General features: G+C 36.4%; 1 protein-coding gene across 1 annotated transcript in view; it reads right to left on the bottom strand.

Annotated features, from left to right (window-relative positions):
- The window catches only part of Slc6a15 (solute carrier family 6 member 15), a 30,544-nt gene extending 16,525 nt beyond the window's left edge, over positions 1–14,019 (bottom strand). Inside the window, exons 1-5 of the mRNA XM_051139728.1 lie at positions 13,605–14,019; positions 9,470–9,627; positions 8,851–8,977; positions 7,632–7,813; positions 44–154 (exon numbers count right to left, since the gene is read on the bottom strand). Of these exons, the coding sequence (XP_050995685.1) occupies positions 44–154; positions 7,632–7,813; positions 8,851–8,977; positions 9,470–9,627; positions 13,605–13,893 (867 nt within the window). The 5' untranslated portion in view covers positions 13,894–14,019. The remainder of the gene's footprint in view (positions 1–43; positions 155–7,631; positions 7,814–8,850; positions 8,978–9,469; positions 9,628–13,604) is intronic.
- Positions 14,020–18,228: the final 4,209 nt, after the last annotated feature.

Here is an 18,228-nt window from a genome sequence, read left to right as displayed (position 1 = left end):
GGGACAGTCTTACAATAAATGTCATGGAAAATAAGATACCTACCTTAGGGGTGAACATGTGTCGGATGCCATCAATTGAACCATTTAAAAGGAGAGATCTGATTAGGAAGCATATGAGTACCACATAAGGAAACAGAGAGCTAAAATACATGATCTGCAAACAAAGAAAAACAGCAATAGGTGAGACAGACTAGTGACTAATCTTTACTTAAAACAACACTCTAGATAGCCACTGTTTGTGTAACAATATTAATAACTACTAAAGTCACTTTTTTGCTCTGGAGATTGCTCTAGATTCAGCCTTTTAAAAAAATCTCATTTGAGACAAAATAAAACTTTATTTAGACAGATTCATACTGTTGTATATATTTGTAGGGCACAGCACAATTCAATACTATATATATATATAATGTTTAATAACAATTTTAAGAACACTAACATCTTTTGTTGTGAATCGTTAAACTCTTCTCTTGTTATTATTTTAAGATGCACCTAAAATTGTTGTAAACTCTATTCACTGCAGCATGACACAGAATGCTAGATTGTGTTCTTCCTTTTTTTTTTTTTTTTGCCATTGCCCAACAATTCTTTATCATTCTCTTCCCTCTCCAGTCTCTAGAATGACCACTATTTTGCCCTCTACTCTTACGTCATAGACTTCGCTAGCATCCAGACAATAGAGCACATAGAACTTGTCCTTCACTTCCCGATTTACTTCGATTAAGTTATGCTCCATCTGTGTTTCTGTAAATGACAGGGCATCATCCGCATAGTGTGTTTGTGTGCGTGTGTGTGTGTGTGTGTGTCACAAGACACAGTTTATCATTTATAACAGGACTTAATCCTGCTCATTGGCTGAACAGTATATCACTGTGGGTCTGCACTGAAAAATACTGACTTAACTTCCCTTGAGTTGGTGCATAAATACGGCGTAGGATAAATGCTGTCGATTGTTTATAACGCACATTTAAAAAGCAATATTTAGGAAAGAAATGGCATGAACGCCCTAATAAGTCCTGGCCCATGTTTCACATATATTTTGAGCAGTGTTTCATGATGAAGCAATCTGTTAATCTCCCAACGTGCTGAGTCATTTTTATGCATCGTGTTCAGTATAAAACTTTTAACCGTGTTTTCTGCAATGTTTCCCTCTGAGAAACTCAACAAATTGCTATCACCCAAAGGAATCATTTTACCCAGGCATTAGCTATCTCCTTGAAATCTCCACGTGGAGGTCTAATACCTCTAAAACTTTCCCACAGGGAAAGGAAAGTTCTAAATTTCCCTCCAAGCTATGCCCCCTTTATTTCAAGAAATGGCCGTAGCCAGCCAGTTGCTGGAGTCAACCATGTGGAGATTTCCAAGACAGTCTGCAATCTGCTCCTTGCTTCCAAGTCAGCGTTATTTCCCAGCTGCGTTATTTTCCCCTGAATGCATCCTGAGAGTTTCTAATAGCACTGAATGAATTGTTAATTGCTCCCTGGGCCCGGCAAAGCTTTTATACTGCTATGTTTTCTTCCTGCAGAGCTCTGGCCCTCACATCCTTACCACATGGTAGGTGCAGCATGGTCAGCTACTCCCTGTAAGCACACTTCTCCTTCTCCTCTTCACTGCTCACAGATCCCTCTTTCCCCAGAAATCTTCCTGGGTACCCCAAGCAAGACTGTCTTTTTTTTTTTTTTTTTCCTTCAAAGTGAAATCTGCCATCTGCTGTTACTTCTGCCACAGCAGAGGTGAGGATATCACCTAGGAGATGTCATCCTTGGGTTTGGCGATGCTTCTGACAGCCTGTCGCACTGCTGATGTTACCTTACTTGAGCTTTCTCTCGTGGTCCGTGCAGTGAGTTGTTATATGAGCTCTGTGAGGATGGAGGCCACATCTTTCCTGCTCACTCAAATTTCTTGCACTTCTAAAACGTTCGCAGACGCAACATGGCTGTACCAAATGTATGTGTATAAACAGAAAATGAGGGGACGCTGGGAGGGTAAGGGGGGGGGGCTGTGAAAGCAGAGGAGGCCTTGCAGTAGGGAGTGGGGGAATGGAGTAATTATGAAGAACTTATAATATAAAGCAAGCTGCCTGTGTGTACTTCCTCTGCCCTTTATCCCCCGGAAGTCATATTTAAGCATGCTGAAGATATCAAGTACAAATTAGTTTGGTGTGTAGAATGTCAGTATATTAAAATCAATATTTTAATAAAATAATTCTATGTTCATTAATAGAGACAAACATCTGTTCAATAATCTTAGATTCGCCTCTGCTTTGACAATACACTTTCATTTACATTTGGTAGTTTCTCCTTATTAGGGTGCTTTAAGAAATAGGAGTTACTTTCTTGCTTCTCTCTGATGACGTCAGCTTTCTGTCCCGCTGCCAATCCCCTAGGTCTCATATGATTGTGTCTTTCCACAATCTTGTGGCTACCAAAAGCACAAAGTCTTTTTGCACATTTTTTAAAATCAATTCAACTTGCTGCTTCATAAGTGACTTGGAAGATTCTCATCATCCTCACTTTACTTCCTGTTCATCTTTCCTCCAGAGTCTCCCTGTCAGCTCTCCTCTGCATCCCAGAGATCCCACCATGCATGCCTCTTAGGGAGGAGTTTTCTAGACATTTGATGTTATTGTTTGCTGAACTGTTAAAACCTTCCAATCTTTACAGTGTTTATTATATAAGCGCCCGTCGCTTTAGCAGTTTCTGCAGACACTTCAATGTCCATCAGCAAACAGGTCACAGTTCTTGCTTTATCTCCCTCTGGCTGCAAAAACTGTATATTCAAGTCACAGGGGAGCACTTAGCATCCTGCTGGATTCTGTGCCTACAACGACCTGTCTGTGAACCTTCTGGTAAGCTTTCCTCCAAGAATCTTAGTGAGGCCCAAAAGTATCCACCTCGTGAAATCTCTCAAACTCCAGGACCATTTCTGAGGCTGCCTAATGCATGTTCTGATTGTGTCTGTTGCCGTGTTTAATACAGCAGCCATCTGCCTGGCTCCTCGCACTATGGTCTTTGAAGACAGAGACTTCTCAGTTAATATCTACTTTCACTAGGGTACAGCTCACAGTAGATATCATCAAAAATACTGCACATTAAAGGAGAACTTATAGAAAGGTAAGGTTTCTTTTGTGTACAATTCTCTAAAAAAACATTATCTTTACTCCATGCTATTTTAAAATTGTATCCTAATATTGTGGCCCTATTATTTTCATTTTCTTTTATTAGTGCAACCTACGTTTGTATTCTTCAATACACTAATTTGAATGTAGTGATAAAATTTTAGTGTGTTTTTAAGGGAAAACAGAAATAATTCATGCTTACAATGTAAAAACTGTCAAGATTTCAAACAGATGAATACTAATGAGTATGAGAAATCCTTGATTGTATTCCCTCCTATAAGCAGATAAATATTCATATATTCCATTCTAAAATTCTAAGAGTTAAAATAATGTATCTTCAGTAAGCACTATCCAAAGCACCCACCTTTTTCTTAAACACAAATTTACATTTAAGCAAATGTCTGTATTTCCATAGCGAAATCTTTTATAAGAGTGCTAATAAACATTTAATTTGCTTATATATAGCACAAGCACAGGTACATTGTTATATGAAATTGCTTTATTGTAAATACATACCTAAGTATTATACATCATTGTATCCATTGGTGTTGTAGGCTTGTTACCTGGAATTATTTTACAAATTTGTGGTTTGCCTCTGTCACTAGAATAGAAACTTCCTAAGTTTAGATTTTGTTCCTTGCTGTATTTCTAAAACTAAATCAGTTTCCTGTAAACAGCATGTATTCAGTACTTTTGTTAGATAGATAGATTAGATAGATAGATAAATAGATAGATAGATAAGAGATAAAATAAAAGTGTCCATGAGCCTTGAATAGTCTAAGAAGTACATAGTCTTAGATTAGAGAAATGACATGCTTCTTTGTTTAATATTAAGACTTCTTAGAGTTGTCAACCAAGATACTTTTCACAGCAATTACATGAAGTAAAAGATTAGTTTGTCAACCAAAATATTATATAGGATATTTTCATTTTGTTACACTACTGAAATTAGAATATATATAAAAATTTCAATTGCTCTTCTCTTTATTTTAAATTGTTTAATACAAACACACATTCAGAAAAAAAAACTTATTTTTGAGGACTTAGTTGCCTGGGTTTAGTTCTTTCGTTTATTAGTTACTTAATTCTGGACAGCTAGCTTACTCCTTTTTAACTTGTCAACTTTGTTGTAAATTAGAGATAAAACTTATGAACCATTTGGCTGACAGAATGAAGAGACCAATATATGCAATATATTTAACAGAGTAATACATTAATAGTGAAGAAATACTAACAAGAAACATCATCCAGGGGCTGAGAGAAAATTGATAGCACTTCATTTCAATATTCTATTCTGGGGGCAGGAATTCAATAAGATGCTGGAAATGTGATGAAGGCACATACAACCTCTGAATGTAGCCAGTGCTACAATACTTTTGTAAAATAAATAGGTAAATGGAAGTGTCTATGACCCTTGTATAGTCTAAGAAGTACGTAATCTTAGAACAGATAAATGAGATACGTCTCTTAGTTTTAATGTTAAGACTCCTTAGAGTTGATAACCAAAATAATTTTGAGCTGTCTACTATGAAGGCCACTAATTTCACTATCACCAAGCATCCTTTGTAAAAGATTTTCTTTATTTAATGACTTATTATCACTCTTATTCTGTCTCTAGTCTGCTATTGGGTCATAGTCCTGTTGTTTGTGGCTTTGCTGACTCCTTTTTATTCAGCTGGATATGGGCTATGACCACAGACTATAATAAAGGTAGAAAAATAAAAGCTATGACAATTCAGTGCTGCAGGTGCATTCTGGGGCCTGGGAGAGTACCAGCATCCTCCTCTTGTCACTCGTGTGGCTTCAGTTGGCATTTCCTCCTCCCCACCCTGCATGTATTTGCATGTTTAAGAAACTGTTTAGCAAACTCTCCTCTTTTAGCGGGGACTTCTCTATGACACTTAGCACACCGTGCTAGCCCCCAGCACTCTTCTCTACCGAATGCTTGCATAATTATTTTTGGAGGCTTTTGTTGGTTGTTTAATACAGACACAGAGCTGTACATTCATCCTTTACAGTTCTCTCACCATTCCACACTAAAGAACTGTGTCAATTTAAGCATTCACTACAATTAGCTTTTGCCCCATCTGGACTGTTACATATTTTTTAGATAAGGATAAATGACTCAGTGGAAGAGACCCTGGGTTTTATTACAGCATCCAGTACAATGCAAGTCTTGTTTCAAATTCTGGCTCAGTGTCACTCTCTCCCTAGCGTCCTCTCCTTGGATGTGTAAATCACGTGAACTTCATAAGTTATATTCCATTCTACTGACTCAATTTTATTGCATGATACTAAAGACAAAGCAGGAAAGTACCACCAATATCACTGGGAGTAAATGTCAAACCTCATCATAAAAATTGCTAAATATTTGATGTGACAGATATATCAATTAACTTGAACTGATTATCATATGTTTTCCTCAAAAACTGTAGCATGTTGCATTTCATACATGTGTACAATCATAACTTATGAATATAGCATAATAGAAACTAGAATATCTTTTTTAAAGAATAAATTACTCTTTAAGTGACAATAAGACACAAACTTAGAAAACATGATCATGACAGATTTTAAATGCTTATGGCCCACCAGAGGTGGCTCTTCTACATAACATTATCTTAGCATTCATGTGCATGTGATTAGACATGGCTTAAGAACTTACTTATGCATAATAGAACTTCAATTACTCCTAAATAGTCAAGGTGCACTCAATCGAAGCAGTGTCTAAAATTACTAAGTTGTTGTTGAAGACAATAACACAAAAGATTGAAAGACATTAGCTTTGTGTTAGCTATTATGTTCCCTCATTTATATGCAAAGTAATTTAGCAGCCACAACAGGGGGAAAACTGCCAGGCCAACTGTGATTCTTCAGGTTAAAATGGTATCAATATTTTTTTTTTACTGAAATTAAGTCAACAAGAAGCAAAAGTGAATTAGACCATCTTTTGTTCTCCCTTGCCCCCATCTCCTTGTCATTGTTTGCTGAGCATAAATATCACACTAAGAAGCAGCAGAGAGTGCTGCATTCCAAGGCCTCCTGGGTTACAGACAGGAGACAGCAGGACAAGGAGAAACATGGCTGTATTCCTACCACATAGGAGGCAGGAGGACCCCGGTCCAAGAAAAGCTGGGCTATATAGAAAAGCCTGTCTTAGAAAGAAAAGAAAGGGAATAGTAAGAAAGAAACAACCTCTGACCCTTTCTCTCTCTCCTCTCTCCATATGTACGTGCCTATTTGAGTCTTAAGACTGGCTACTCATGAACTTAAGCAAGTCACCTAGTTTCTCAAGCCTCTTTCTAAAAAAAGTTGCAAAGTGGGTCTGAAAGTAATAACTACAGTTTAGAGCTTTTAGGAGTAAGTAAGACACAAACTATTACAGATCCCAGAACAACAACAACAAAAATGTACTACACATCAGTGCCTAATACTGGCTTAACTCAAATCACCAGTGCCAATGTCACATTATTATTATTATTGTTATTATTATTATTATTACAATTATAATTATTATAACCATTATAATTATTATTACTATTATCAACATGCTTTATTGTTATTAGTTATTCTTATCATTGTCAATAGTAGAGTATTCCAATTGTGACTCTTTCCAGTGCTACTAACCTAGAATGCCCAGTTAGACTAAACAGATAGATTATTACAGCCACACATTGAGAAGAAAAATTATTATAATATACTATTAGGTGCCAGAGAAAAGAGCTATGAATCAACCAAGAGATGGAAAGAGATTTAAAACAATGGCGGTCATAAGAATACGATTTAATTCTTTTGAGAGCAAAAGAATGCATAGGAATTACATCCCCATTGCATGATTTAAAAGAGAAAACAGCAAACTATATACTTGTTACATTTTACATAATATGTTTTTTGGCCACAGTATTTTAAAATCTTTTATTTTTATTTATTTATTTATGTATTTTTTTATTTATTTATTTATTTATGTATTTTTTGGAGCAGGGAGGCATGTTCTTGTCCCCTTTTATTTTTCCTGCGTTGGTAGCTTGAATTATTCTAACTACTTGAGGACAACAAGAGCCTTAAGAAACGTTCAACAGTACATAAACTGAAGGCTCTTTATGCATTAGTTCTTAAAACAATTCCTGAAAGGAGGACATGGTTAAACAAACAAACAAACAAAAAAGTAAATTCTTCCTTCCATCACTTTACATGACTTGTACTCAGAGAACAAAAGCGTCAGATGATGAATAAATAGCAAATTAAACAAACTCTTAAATATTGAAAGCTTTTAAAAAGATTTTGCTGGAATAAGGAAATATTACAAATGATATTAAATGTCAGTATAAAACACTTAGTTTTTATGTCGTTTTCTTAGGCACATTTTTTTAAAACATCACTTTTGGCTGATCTGTAAATACCTAGATGAAGTATTCAAGAAATTTGTCAGTTGAGTTGTAGGGTATAGCTGCAAAGGATTGACAGTACCCACACTGGTGCTTAACAGAATTAGGAGAGATTCTAACATACTAACTTTTCCAGATGACTGAATGCCTTTGATCATGGCCAGACAAACCATGACCCAGGCAGCCAGCAGGCAGACAGTCATCTTCCAGTTTAAGCCTCCACTTTCAGAGATGGAACTGGCGATATCCAGTGCTTCCCGGTACCAGTAATAGGTGGTGGCAGAGCTTTTTTCACATTCTGGCTCGATGTCTGCACGGGGAGTGAAGGGGAGATAAAAGGCACTCATCAGATGATATGAATAGTAGTGAGTATTACTGAGTTTTTTTTTCTAGCAAGCCCATAAGCCAGTTCTTACAATTTCCTAAGAAATCATTAGCCTGCCAACAGCAATCACCCTAGCAATGAGCAGCAAAGATTTGAAAGCTTTGTAAAGCCACAAAATATGTATCCCCTTTTATAGTTATTAAAAAATCCTAAAGTATATGTGACCTTCTTACAGACTTAATTAAACCAAACCATTTGCCTTCCAGACCCATAATTATACAACACATTAACATAGTACAGTAAAATGTGATAGCTGCTGGCCAGAGGGACTTTGGTGAGGGGCTAGAATGAAGTGACATGTGCTGCAAATGCAAAATTAGAACAATGTTTTCAGGATTGCCACATGAAAACTAATGTAAATTGTTATGCTAACAAAAATGCTTATGTATACTACAACTTCAAATAGTAATGTTTCATATATACTGAATTAAATACAATGTTTCACTTTTTATATATGGTTACTTTCTTAAATCTGGCTAATAAAAAATTTAGCCTCATAAGTGATTGTATTCTATAGAAAATGGTTATTTTTTTGAGATTTTAAAAATACAGGCTGCAAAACAGTATAGCCAACAGCGTAGAAATAGTAAGTTTAGTTCAATCAGTATTTTGTCTCCCTTTTGTTGATTTTAATGAAAATGAGGCTAACCCAGGGTATACAAGGTTTACAACAGAAAATGTGCAAGCTTACAATCTTTTAAACCAAAACCTTAAGTACATTAAATCCATCTGAAAACATTCAGCAAAATTACATAATGTCTACTTTATCTCTCTGGTTGGGCGGCTCCAAAAATTGAAGCAAGGGGCTATTCTAAAAACAAAAGAAAGTCTGTTAAGATGCTCATTTCAGAGGGTTTTTTTTCCCCACACTCACCATAGTATTTAAGAAGCAGGAAAGAAAGTTTGTACCTTTACTAATTTAAAAAAATAAATATAAGAAGACAATATAGCATATGTCTTACAAGTATGAGATGCATTCTTCACCAAGGGGCACTGATCCCAAGGAAGAGGTTGTTGAAAAGACTGAGAAAAGTAAAACAATGTCCAGCCAATGATGACATTGTAGTACAGAGCCACAAAATAGCACACCTGCAAAAGAAAGGAGTGTAGTTACCTAATGTACCTTCTGCCCCTCCCTCCCTTTAAAACAGTGAAGTGGGGCTCCACTTTTCTGAGGTATTGGGGAGGGGCATGGAGGAGAAAGGGGTGAGGAGGAATGGGGCTGGGACCAGGATGTAAGGTAAATAAATTGATAAATAAATAAATTTAAAATAAAAAACTGTGACGTGGAATTCACATCACCTAATGATTTTTAATTCTTGATCTTATTTCTTTGTATCTGAAAGACATTATATTTTCTTTAAGATAATCTCTTAATTGAACTTTTAAAATACATTATAAGATTGAGGTATTATCGGTAGTCATAGATAGTTTTGTACAGTGAATGCTCTATGTCCCAGCAGCTTCTAAAATATGATGAAAGAGCTATGCAGAGATGAAGACATTGAGTTAACAGAGACGAAGATTACATCAGCCCAAGCCAGGCCAGGTAAAAGCCAAATTTTCCCAGAGGAAACTTACTACACAGCTTGCAAATCCAATTCCGCCCAGTTTAGGGCTTATGTAATTCCAAACCCCGATGCTACCTCTCCGAATTCTTTGACCCACAGAAAGTTCCAGGAAAAAGAGGGGAATTCCTATTACCAGAAGTAGTATTAAATATGGTAAAAGATATGCACCTAGAGAAAAAAGAAGAAACAGAGAATGTCATATTTTCAACAGTCACAGTATATACTGACTATAATCATTTCATGAAAGACAGCATTTGAGGTTTTTCTATGATACACATAGAGGCCCTTGAAGAAAACATAATTGATTTTCTGTAAGCTTTCAAAAGTTTGAATCCTGAGTTTCGATGCTCTAGGAAGCCCCTCAGGCCAGTTCTGTGAGTGCAATGTGCATTGTGCACATCTGATGAGCTGAGTTTTATTGCCTGAACCCACAGCGGAAGTAGAAAACTGACTCCTAAGACCTCCTCTGACTTCTGCGTGCATGTTTCCCCAATACACATATGCACCACATGCAAACACACACATACAAGATAATAGCAAAGTTTATATATTTTAAAAAGTAGTTCATGGTAAAAAAAAATTAATTCTCATTAGAAGTCATATAAATTACCCCACTTTTATTTTATTGAAAACTTAATTGGCTTCATTTGACAATAAAGGATCAGTCCTTTGAAATAACTCTTTTTGTCAATAGGCTTCACAAACTCAGATCCATCTTCACACAGCGTTTACAAGGTTGTTTGCTGACTACTAAGCTAAACCCAGTCAAGGCCTGCATCCCAAAAGCACGAATTGAGCTCAGTGGCATTTGACAGAACTAAAAACTTTTTGTATTCTAAATAAAGTAATACCATAGAAGAGCAAACACCTAGTGCGGAAGACAGAAAAAGAAAAGAAAAAATCCTAACAAAGACAATATGATTTTTTTCCATATATACTACACATAAAAAGTTCATTTCAGGAACTATATGCTTTTTGTTTCCAAAATTATGAGAAAGGATGCATAAAGTGTTTGAGACAGCGAAACTAACACATTGTTATATCTGTCTTTAAACTGAATGTGCTGCTGTGTTGGCAGTGTAACACCCTTAGTTAAGGGAATAGCCATTTTTATTAAAATCACATGTAAATTATTACTAATGATTTACAAATCGACTGGATAGCTTGACAAGGTCATTCACATATTTGATTGATGAGATAAAGTTATGCACATACGTTTTTACATGAGATCATTGTAAATAAGTGTGAAATGACCTACACACTGGGCTTCATGCATCCAAATTTCTCGGCTGCCAGCCGAGCTCTGGGTCATTGGTAAATACACCTGGTCACAAAGGAGTGAGGTGCAGAGAGTTAACACAGGACACTGAATGGTCCTCTGTCTTCCATGGGTGCCCAGGAACACGTAGCTGGCACAAACAATGTGCAGGCCTACACACACATACACTCACATACACACAACACTCACACATACTCACACTCAGACATACACACTCACACACAAATACTCATGTACAAATACTCGCGCACACACATAATGTGTTACAATTACGAGATCAATTTTACGTGTGTCGGAACTGAGTTTGAAGAAATTGGGCAGCTAGAGAAAGGTCACATGGCTTGAAACATGGGAAACAGCTAAGCTTCCAACTGTCAAGTGACTCCAAAGTATGAGACACACTCCACATCCTAATACATTTTAATCTTAGTTGCTGGGCATTAAATGTAACGTCTACACAAGTCAACGTATGTATTGGACCTGTGTTTTGTTTTGTTATGTTTTGTTTTGTTACTAAAAAAAAAAAATGCTTCAAATGATTCATGAAGAATGATTTAGAGTTGTTTTGTGTTTGATTAAGATAATCCTCAGCTTTCTTGAAACATATGCTGTACAGTCTTTGTCCCTCTCCGATCCAGTCTGTGTCTCATGGGAAATGCAATATTGCTCTCTAATTTCATTCGTAGGCAAGAAAACAAAAGTGTAAGTATTCTGACTTTTACTTTTATCAATATAATAGAGGGATTCTTCTTGCTAATAACCAAATGGCAAATCTTTAACTGCTCTCCAATGAAGCGGGCGTCATACTAAAAGGAATGAAACCTGATTGTATTTATTTACTTATTTTGGTTTTTTTCGAGACAGGGTTTCTCTGTGTAACAACTCCGGCTATCCTAGAACTCTCTCTGTAGACCAGGCTGGCGTCAAACTCACAGAGATCCTCCTGCCTCTGCCTCCCAAGTGCTGGGATTAAAAGCATGCGCTACCACCGCCTGGCAAACCTGATTTTAAATTGAGGCTACCTTCATCATTTGCAGAACACCCAGTAACATGCAGAAAGTGAAACATCTCAAAATTAGAACTCACTTTCTGATAGTCTTAGCAAAGGAAATGAGTAGTGAGTAACTAACAATAAAACAAACAAGCAAGCAAGCAAACAAACAAAAATTTAAAAATGCAGTCACACACAGGTGCTAATCTTTGACACCATAAATAATTCCCATGAGATACTATCAATTTGTGAGGGAATTAGTGTTTTCTGAGCAATGAGTACTGTAAGTTTCACTTCATGTCTAATTAAATTCCTAGCTCTCAAACAGATAGATATGTTAAATAGGTTGCTTTCCCTAATGTCCTACTGTGTTCCAGCTGGAATTATCTAACCATCTCAAACATCCTTAGAAACTAACAAAAGATTGCATGTGAAAACTTATATTCATTTGACATGCTGTGTCAAATAGAGCCACAATTGTTTTCATGCAACCAAATATCACAGACCAGAGCAAAGTATCAAAATAATCCTTCCAATATCTGATGATAAAAATGTGTACCTTATGGAATATATATGTTTGGGTTTGTGCATGTGTGAGAAGGAAGGCCACTCACATAGACGTGAACATGTAGAGGCCAGAGGTCAACTTCAAGCATCTTCGTCTATCAATATACACCTTATTTTGAGAGACAGGGTCTCTCTCTGATACTGACACTTGCTAGTTTGGTTTGACTGGCTGACTGGCCAGCTGCAGGGATTAACCTGACTCCCTGCTAGGAGTGTTAAAGTTTCAGATGCAGCCACCCTGCGTGGCCTTCCCGTAGGTAATGGAAACCCAAACTCAGGCACTCAAGCTTGCACACCATGTACTTTTCCTACTGAGCCATCTTCCCAGTCCAGAATATGTATTTTTATCCATGTTTACTTTAGCAGAATCCATATGCATATATTATAAAATTTCAACAAAATTTGCCTTTATTTTTTTTTCCTTTGAGCTCAGGTTGGATCTCTGATCCTGTGTGTGGCAGAAAAGCATTTCACTCTTGAGCCCCAATTACAATTCCCTCAGTTTTGGGGTGGTGTATTACAGAACTATTAGAATATCCTCCTTCATATTGACTTTTTTTTTTTAGTGGACTTCTTAGTAGCTCTTTTTCTTTTTAAAATGCTGATAATTATGTGCTCATATTTACATACTAAAAGTGTTGATAATGTCGAAACCATTTTTGTTTAAAATTAAGAATATTTCCTTTTTTTTCCCAAGTATTCTTTTGAAGTTAGACACAGTGTTATGGAACTGGAATCAATGGTGTAAAATCTGTAAGGCTGAAGAATGACTGGCATTCTGGTAATTACCTGGTTCAGCTGCGTCTTATGAGTTCTAAAAGGGCTAGCCAACATTTGGAGATCATAATCATTTTAAATTACATGTTAGCTCTGCTTTTGTTAAAGAACGAAACAATTTAAAATTCAGAGGTAATCAGTCATAGAGAAAACATCCATGTTCCCTCAGTGTTGTTGGCTTTACAGTCTCATTGACAGCAAAATTCTGTCATGCATAAAGAACATAACATGTGTTAGAAGAGTTCCCGTCAGTACTTCAGCAATGTTTACAGTAACCATGGAAGAAGTTTGAGAATGTGTTACTTTAAGCAATCCCTGGAGTATTTGTAGGGGCACCAATCTGTTCCTATGGAAACTTAATCTGAACACAGGGCTGGGCTCTCTTCCCACAAATGAGTCTCCATAGCTTTGTAATGGAATTCACTATATCAGAAATAATGAGACTGCAGTGGGAGTAGGTGCCACCTGAAATAAGGAACTGCAATTTACTAGTGAGGCAATTCATCACTAAAGCAAACACATGCAACTTACCACCGCCATTCTTCTGACAGAGGTATGGGAATCGCCACACATTGCCCAGACCTACGGAAAAGCCAACCTGTGCCAGAATGTATTGCAGCTTACTGCTCCAAGCCGGCCTTTCATCATCCACTTCGGATCCATCTTCAGCATCTGCATCTTTCTCTTCTTGAACATCAACGATTAGTTCACTTTTCTTGAAAGCATCTTCAGCTGAGTCTTCATTAGACAGAAGGTCTTTGACAGACTCAATGACCTCATCATCTAAACCTCTCTTTACCACTTTGCTATTCTTAGGCATTGGAAAGGATTCTTCTTAAAGACACCCTTGAGGCAAATATATGTTTTTAAATGTTACTTAAAATGAAGTAAACATGAGAAGGAGATCATATAAATCCTTGATTCAAGGTGAGAAATTCTAATGGAGCCTGGATCTAATCCCAATGCTCTGTATATATACCTGTGAAAGGAAAAGTTGAAATGTGATATTTAGTAATGAAGAAGATCAACAATACTTCAACACCCTTTATTGCTCATTTATTTGGCAAAGTCTCTCTCTCTAAGACCATAAAACATAATTGATCTTGGTTATTCAGAGTTCAGTAATTTCAAAGGCATATGAATTAGAACATGTATGAGGTTCACATATTTTTTCTTTTGGCTAAATTCTTCCTTTAAAATACACTTTAATCTCCACTTTAATGTACAGTATTTATGCTTTTCATTGTTAGTTTCCTTTCCTTAGCATTCTTAATATTTTTCCTCTCTAACTCAAGTAGATTTTTCTTACACATCTATGATTTTTTTCTAATTACAAATTCTATATATATATATTCAAGCCCACTATGTAGGTCTGTCTCAAATCATCTCTATCATTCATTTATTATATATTCATTGTCTATTCATGAACTTGAAATTAACTGAGAGGCCATTCTATAGATTACAATAATGAAACATGCAGTGCCCACTTTTATCAATTGTATATCTAATAAAGAGAAAACTGTTTCTTAAATAACTGAATGACAACAGAGTATTTCAATATGATTTTGCCTACTAAATGAAGGCCATGACTAAATAAACCAATTATGTTTCTTGTACCCTAATATTGTACACTCTTTCTAATCTGTTGAAAGCTATTTTGCCACAAAATCCACATTTCCTTCCAGCAATGAAGGACAAAGTTATAAATCTTGCCTGTCTGTCTTTGATGAAAACCACTCATATATTCAGTAACCTTTGAAAGAGGTCAGCACTTTTTATATGCAGATATGCTTGGTGCACCTGTTTCATCTGCATTTTCATATGCAGGGGATAGGAAATGTAGCATATAAATACAAAACGGTAATGTTTTCAACTGATTGGTGTATGAAGTGGTGATGTTTACCGGATCTATCATGATTGTCACAACTTCCCACCTCTATTTACAGGGTTTTTATGGTTTGCTATGCCTTTCCTCCGTTTCAGCCCAACTGTCATATCCCTTCCACCCAAGGTTCTTAATCTTTCCAATTGTACGTATTATATAACACTTAACTTTGTGGTACAGCAGAAGACTTGCTGTTATGGATTACAAAACCTAAATTATGCACAAACCCTTTTTCCCAAAAACGTTTTCCAATTTCTCTTCTAAAACATAAGCCTTCACCTAAGACGTAAGTTTCCACAGTCATCTTCATTTACTTTTCATTTTACTTCATTAAAAGTGTACACCAATGTAGAGTTTCTCCCCTCAGAGATGAGTCATTATGATGAACTAGTATTTTATAGACACAAGAGGGAATGGGGTAGAACTGGAAGAAGATGCAAAAGCACAAAGACAAATGCAGATTTTAAGGACAAAGGGAGAGAAATGGGTAACAATGTTACCCAAAGGTAAGTAACAAAAAGATCCCACTTGAACAAACCCTAATTACTTTGTTATAAATGTTATATCATTGGAAAGCATTCTTTCTGTTAGAAAAGCGAGGAGCCCTTATAGACAGTATACTGGGGAGCTGGGCTATGGGAAAATAAGAATTAGCCATACAGAGGAGAGAGCAAAGATCCCCCCATAACAAAAGTCAGGGAGAAATTTCAACTTTAATAAATAGGAAATACAATTTTTAATTTTTATGACTTATGTGAAGGGAAAGGTACAGGTTAAAAATTGGAAAGTAAAATGAGAGAATTAAATGGAAATACAATCATGAAAATGTTGCTGCTATTTCATACAAATGGAGGACTCTTTAGAGAGGCACTCATAATCTGAAAGAAGATGTCGTCTCTACTTCCTCATCTCTTCATGGTCTCACATAAGCTTTCATCTTTTATGATAGTTAAATCTTGTAATAACTGGTCTGTCCATATGAAGAGACATATCAGTGCCAAACATTTAAATCTAGCTTGTAAAGACAGACTCTCTGAAGTTCAATCTCCTCTCTAAATCTTAATGGTTTTATGATCATGGCCAAGTTATTTAACTCATTTATAAATTGATAATGATAGTAATCTTGCCCAACAAAGGTTCTTGCGGAAATACCACCACAGTGAGAAGGTGTTATAAATGTCCACTTTTACTAGTGTGACCATGCTCATTCTTCGGATAGATTAGTCTATAGTTAATTTGTTGCATGTTCAGAATAAGTTCTCCATGTTTCAGCAGGTTTCCTCCTTAATACTAAGTTGTCTTTCCACAATACCAGATCACTTCCAAACTTACGGACTTCAAAAGCTTTACCTGTGTATGACTCATTGGTTGGCGACATGAGCTAAATTTTCATGGACAGTTGTTGCACCAGTTAAGACATGCTGTATTCGTGCACCAATGACCTCTTTCAGCTTCAATACAGTGGCCCGAAAGTCTCTGCCTTAACCAGGTAGGAGACAAACTTGGGGCACTGTATTTCTCCTAGACACAGCCATTCCAAAATGCTGGCTCCCACTGTCTGTATTACAAACACAGACTACCAACTGTAGCCTTCAGAAGGTAAGCCCAAGCAAGTGTATCAGCAAACCACTGAGCCATATTTTAAAAGGACTCACTGGTCAGAGACAGGTTCACAGCAAAACCTACCCTGACTTAAATAAAACAGATGCCTATACCTATGGAAGAGAATAGAGGACCCAAAAATGAATCTACACAGTCATGGCCACATTACTTTTGATAAAGGTGGAAAAAAGACAGTTTTTTTTTCTTTCTTTCTTTTTTTTTTTTTTTTGTGATTTTTTTTTTATTAATTTATTCTTGTTACATCTTAATGTTTATCCCATCCCTTGTATCCTCCCATTCCTCCCCCCCCATTTTCCTATTATTCCCCTCCCCTATGACTGTTCCTGGGGGGGTTACCTCCCCCTGTATATTCTCATAGGGTATCAAGTCTCTTCTTGGCTACCTGCTGTCCTTCCTCTGAGTGCCACCAGGTCTCCTCCTCCAGGGGACATGGTCAAATGTGAGGCACCAGAGTACATGAGAAAGTCATATCACACTCTCCACTCAACTGTGGAGAATATTCTGACCATTGGCTAGATCTGGGAAGGGGTTTAAAGTTTACCTCCTGTATTGTCCTTGGCTGGTGCCTTAGTTTGAGCGGGACCCCTGGGCCCAAATCACAGCTTTTTTCAATACATAAAACTGGCAAAGTTGAATGTCTTATCTTCAGAAGAATAAATTTAGGTATATATCTCTCACATTGCATAAAATCAATCTTAATGATAAAAGACATTGATTTAAAATTTGAAACACTGAAACTTCTAGAAGAAAACAGAGGGAGCACTTGAAGCTACAGCAAAAGCTTCCATAATGGAACCCTAACAGCATGGGAAAGAACATTTAATTAATAGTTGCAAAAACTAAAAGTATGCACACGAAAGAAAAGCGTTAGCATAGTGAACAGTCTACAAAGAATAGGAGAGAAATCTTTGCCAGTTAAACTGAAGGTAAGACTCTAATATCTAGAATATGTAGAAAACTGCAAAAAAATTACTAAAAAACAAAACAAACAAACTTCTGCTGAAATAAACAAGCTAATGAACTAATCAGAAAGTTGCCAAAAGAAGAAACATATGTGGTCAATGAATATTTAAAATGTGGTAAGTATATCAACAGGAAAGAATACTATTTATTCATGGTATAAGTTGATGTAGTCACTGTGGAAATCAGTGTAAAGGTTTCACAATAATATTAAAAGTAGAAGTTATAGGACCCAGATATTCAAGTCCTGGTACACACCAAAGTGTTTCTATCCAGCCGCAGAGATACTTGTATGTCCATGTTTATCCATGCTCTACTCAAAATAACCATGAGGTGGAATCAGCTGAGATGCCTATCAACTGATGAATTGATAGTGAATTATACAATTTACAGAAAAAATGGACATATCTGGAAAGAAAATTTTATTAAATGAACCATACTATGCTAGGACAAACGCCACACATTCTGTGTCATGCAGATCTTATCTTCTAATATTACATATGTATATTTATATGAGAATGGGTATACTTCAAATCATGAAAGGGGCCATATGAGACAAGAGGTTTTAAGGAAGGGAGTAAGGGAGGATGCTAGAACAATGCTAGTTTAAAGTGGAATGGGGCGTATTGAGAATAGAAGAGAGCAAAACTCCCAGAGGGAGGTGGAAGACAGGAGCAGGCAAGAATA

The sequence above is a fragment of the Acomys russatus genome, chromosome 31 (genome assembly GCF_903995435.1).
Source record: "Acomys russatus chromosome 31, mAcoRus1.1, whole genome shotgun sequence".
NCBI lineage: Eukaryota > Metazoa > Chordata > Mammalia > Rodentia > Muridae > Acomys > Acomys russatus.
The sequence above is the reverse complement of the archived record's forward strand: the minus strand, read 5'-3'. Positions and strand labels throughout refer to the sequence as shown.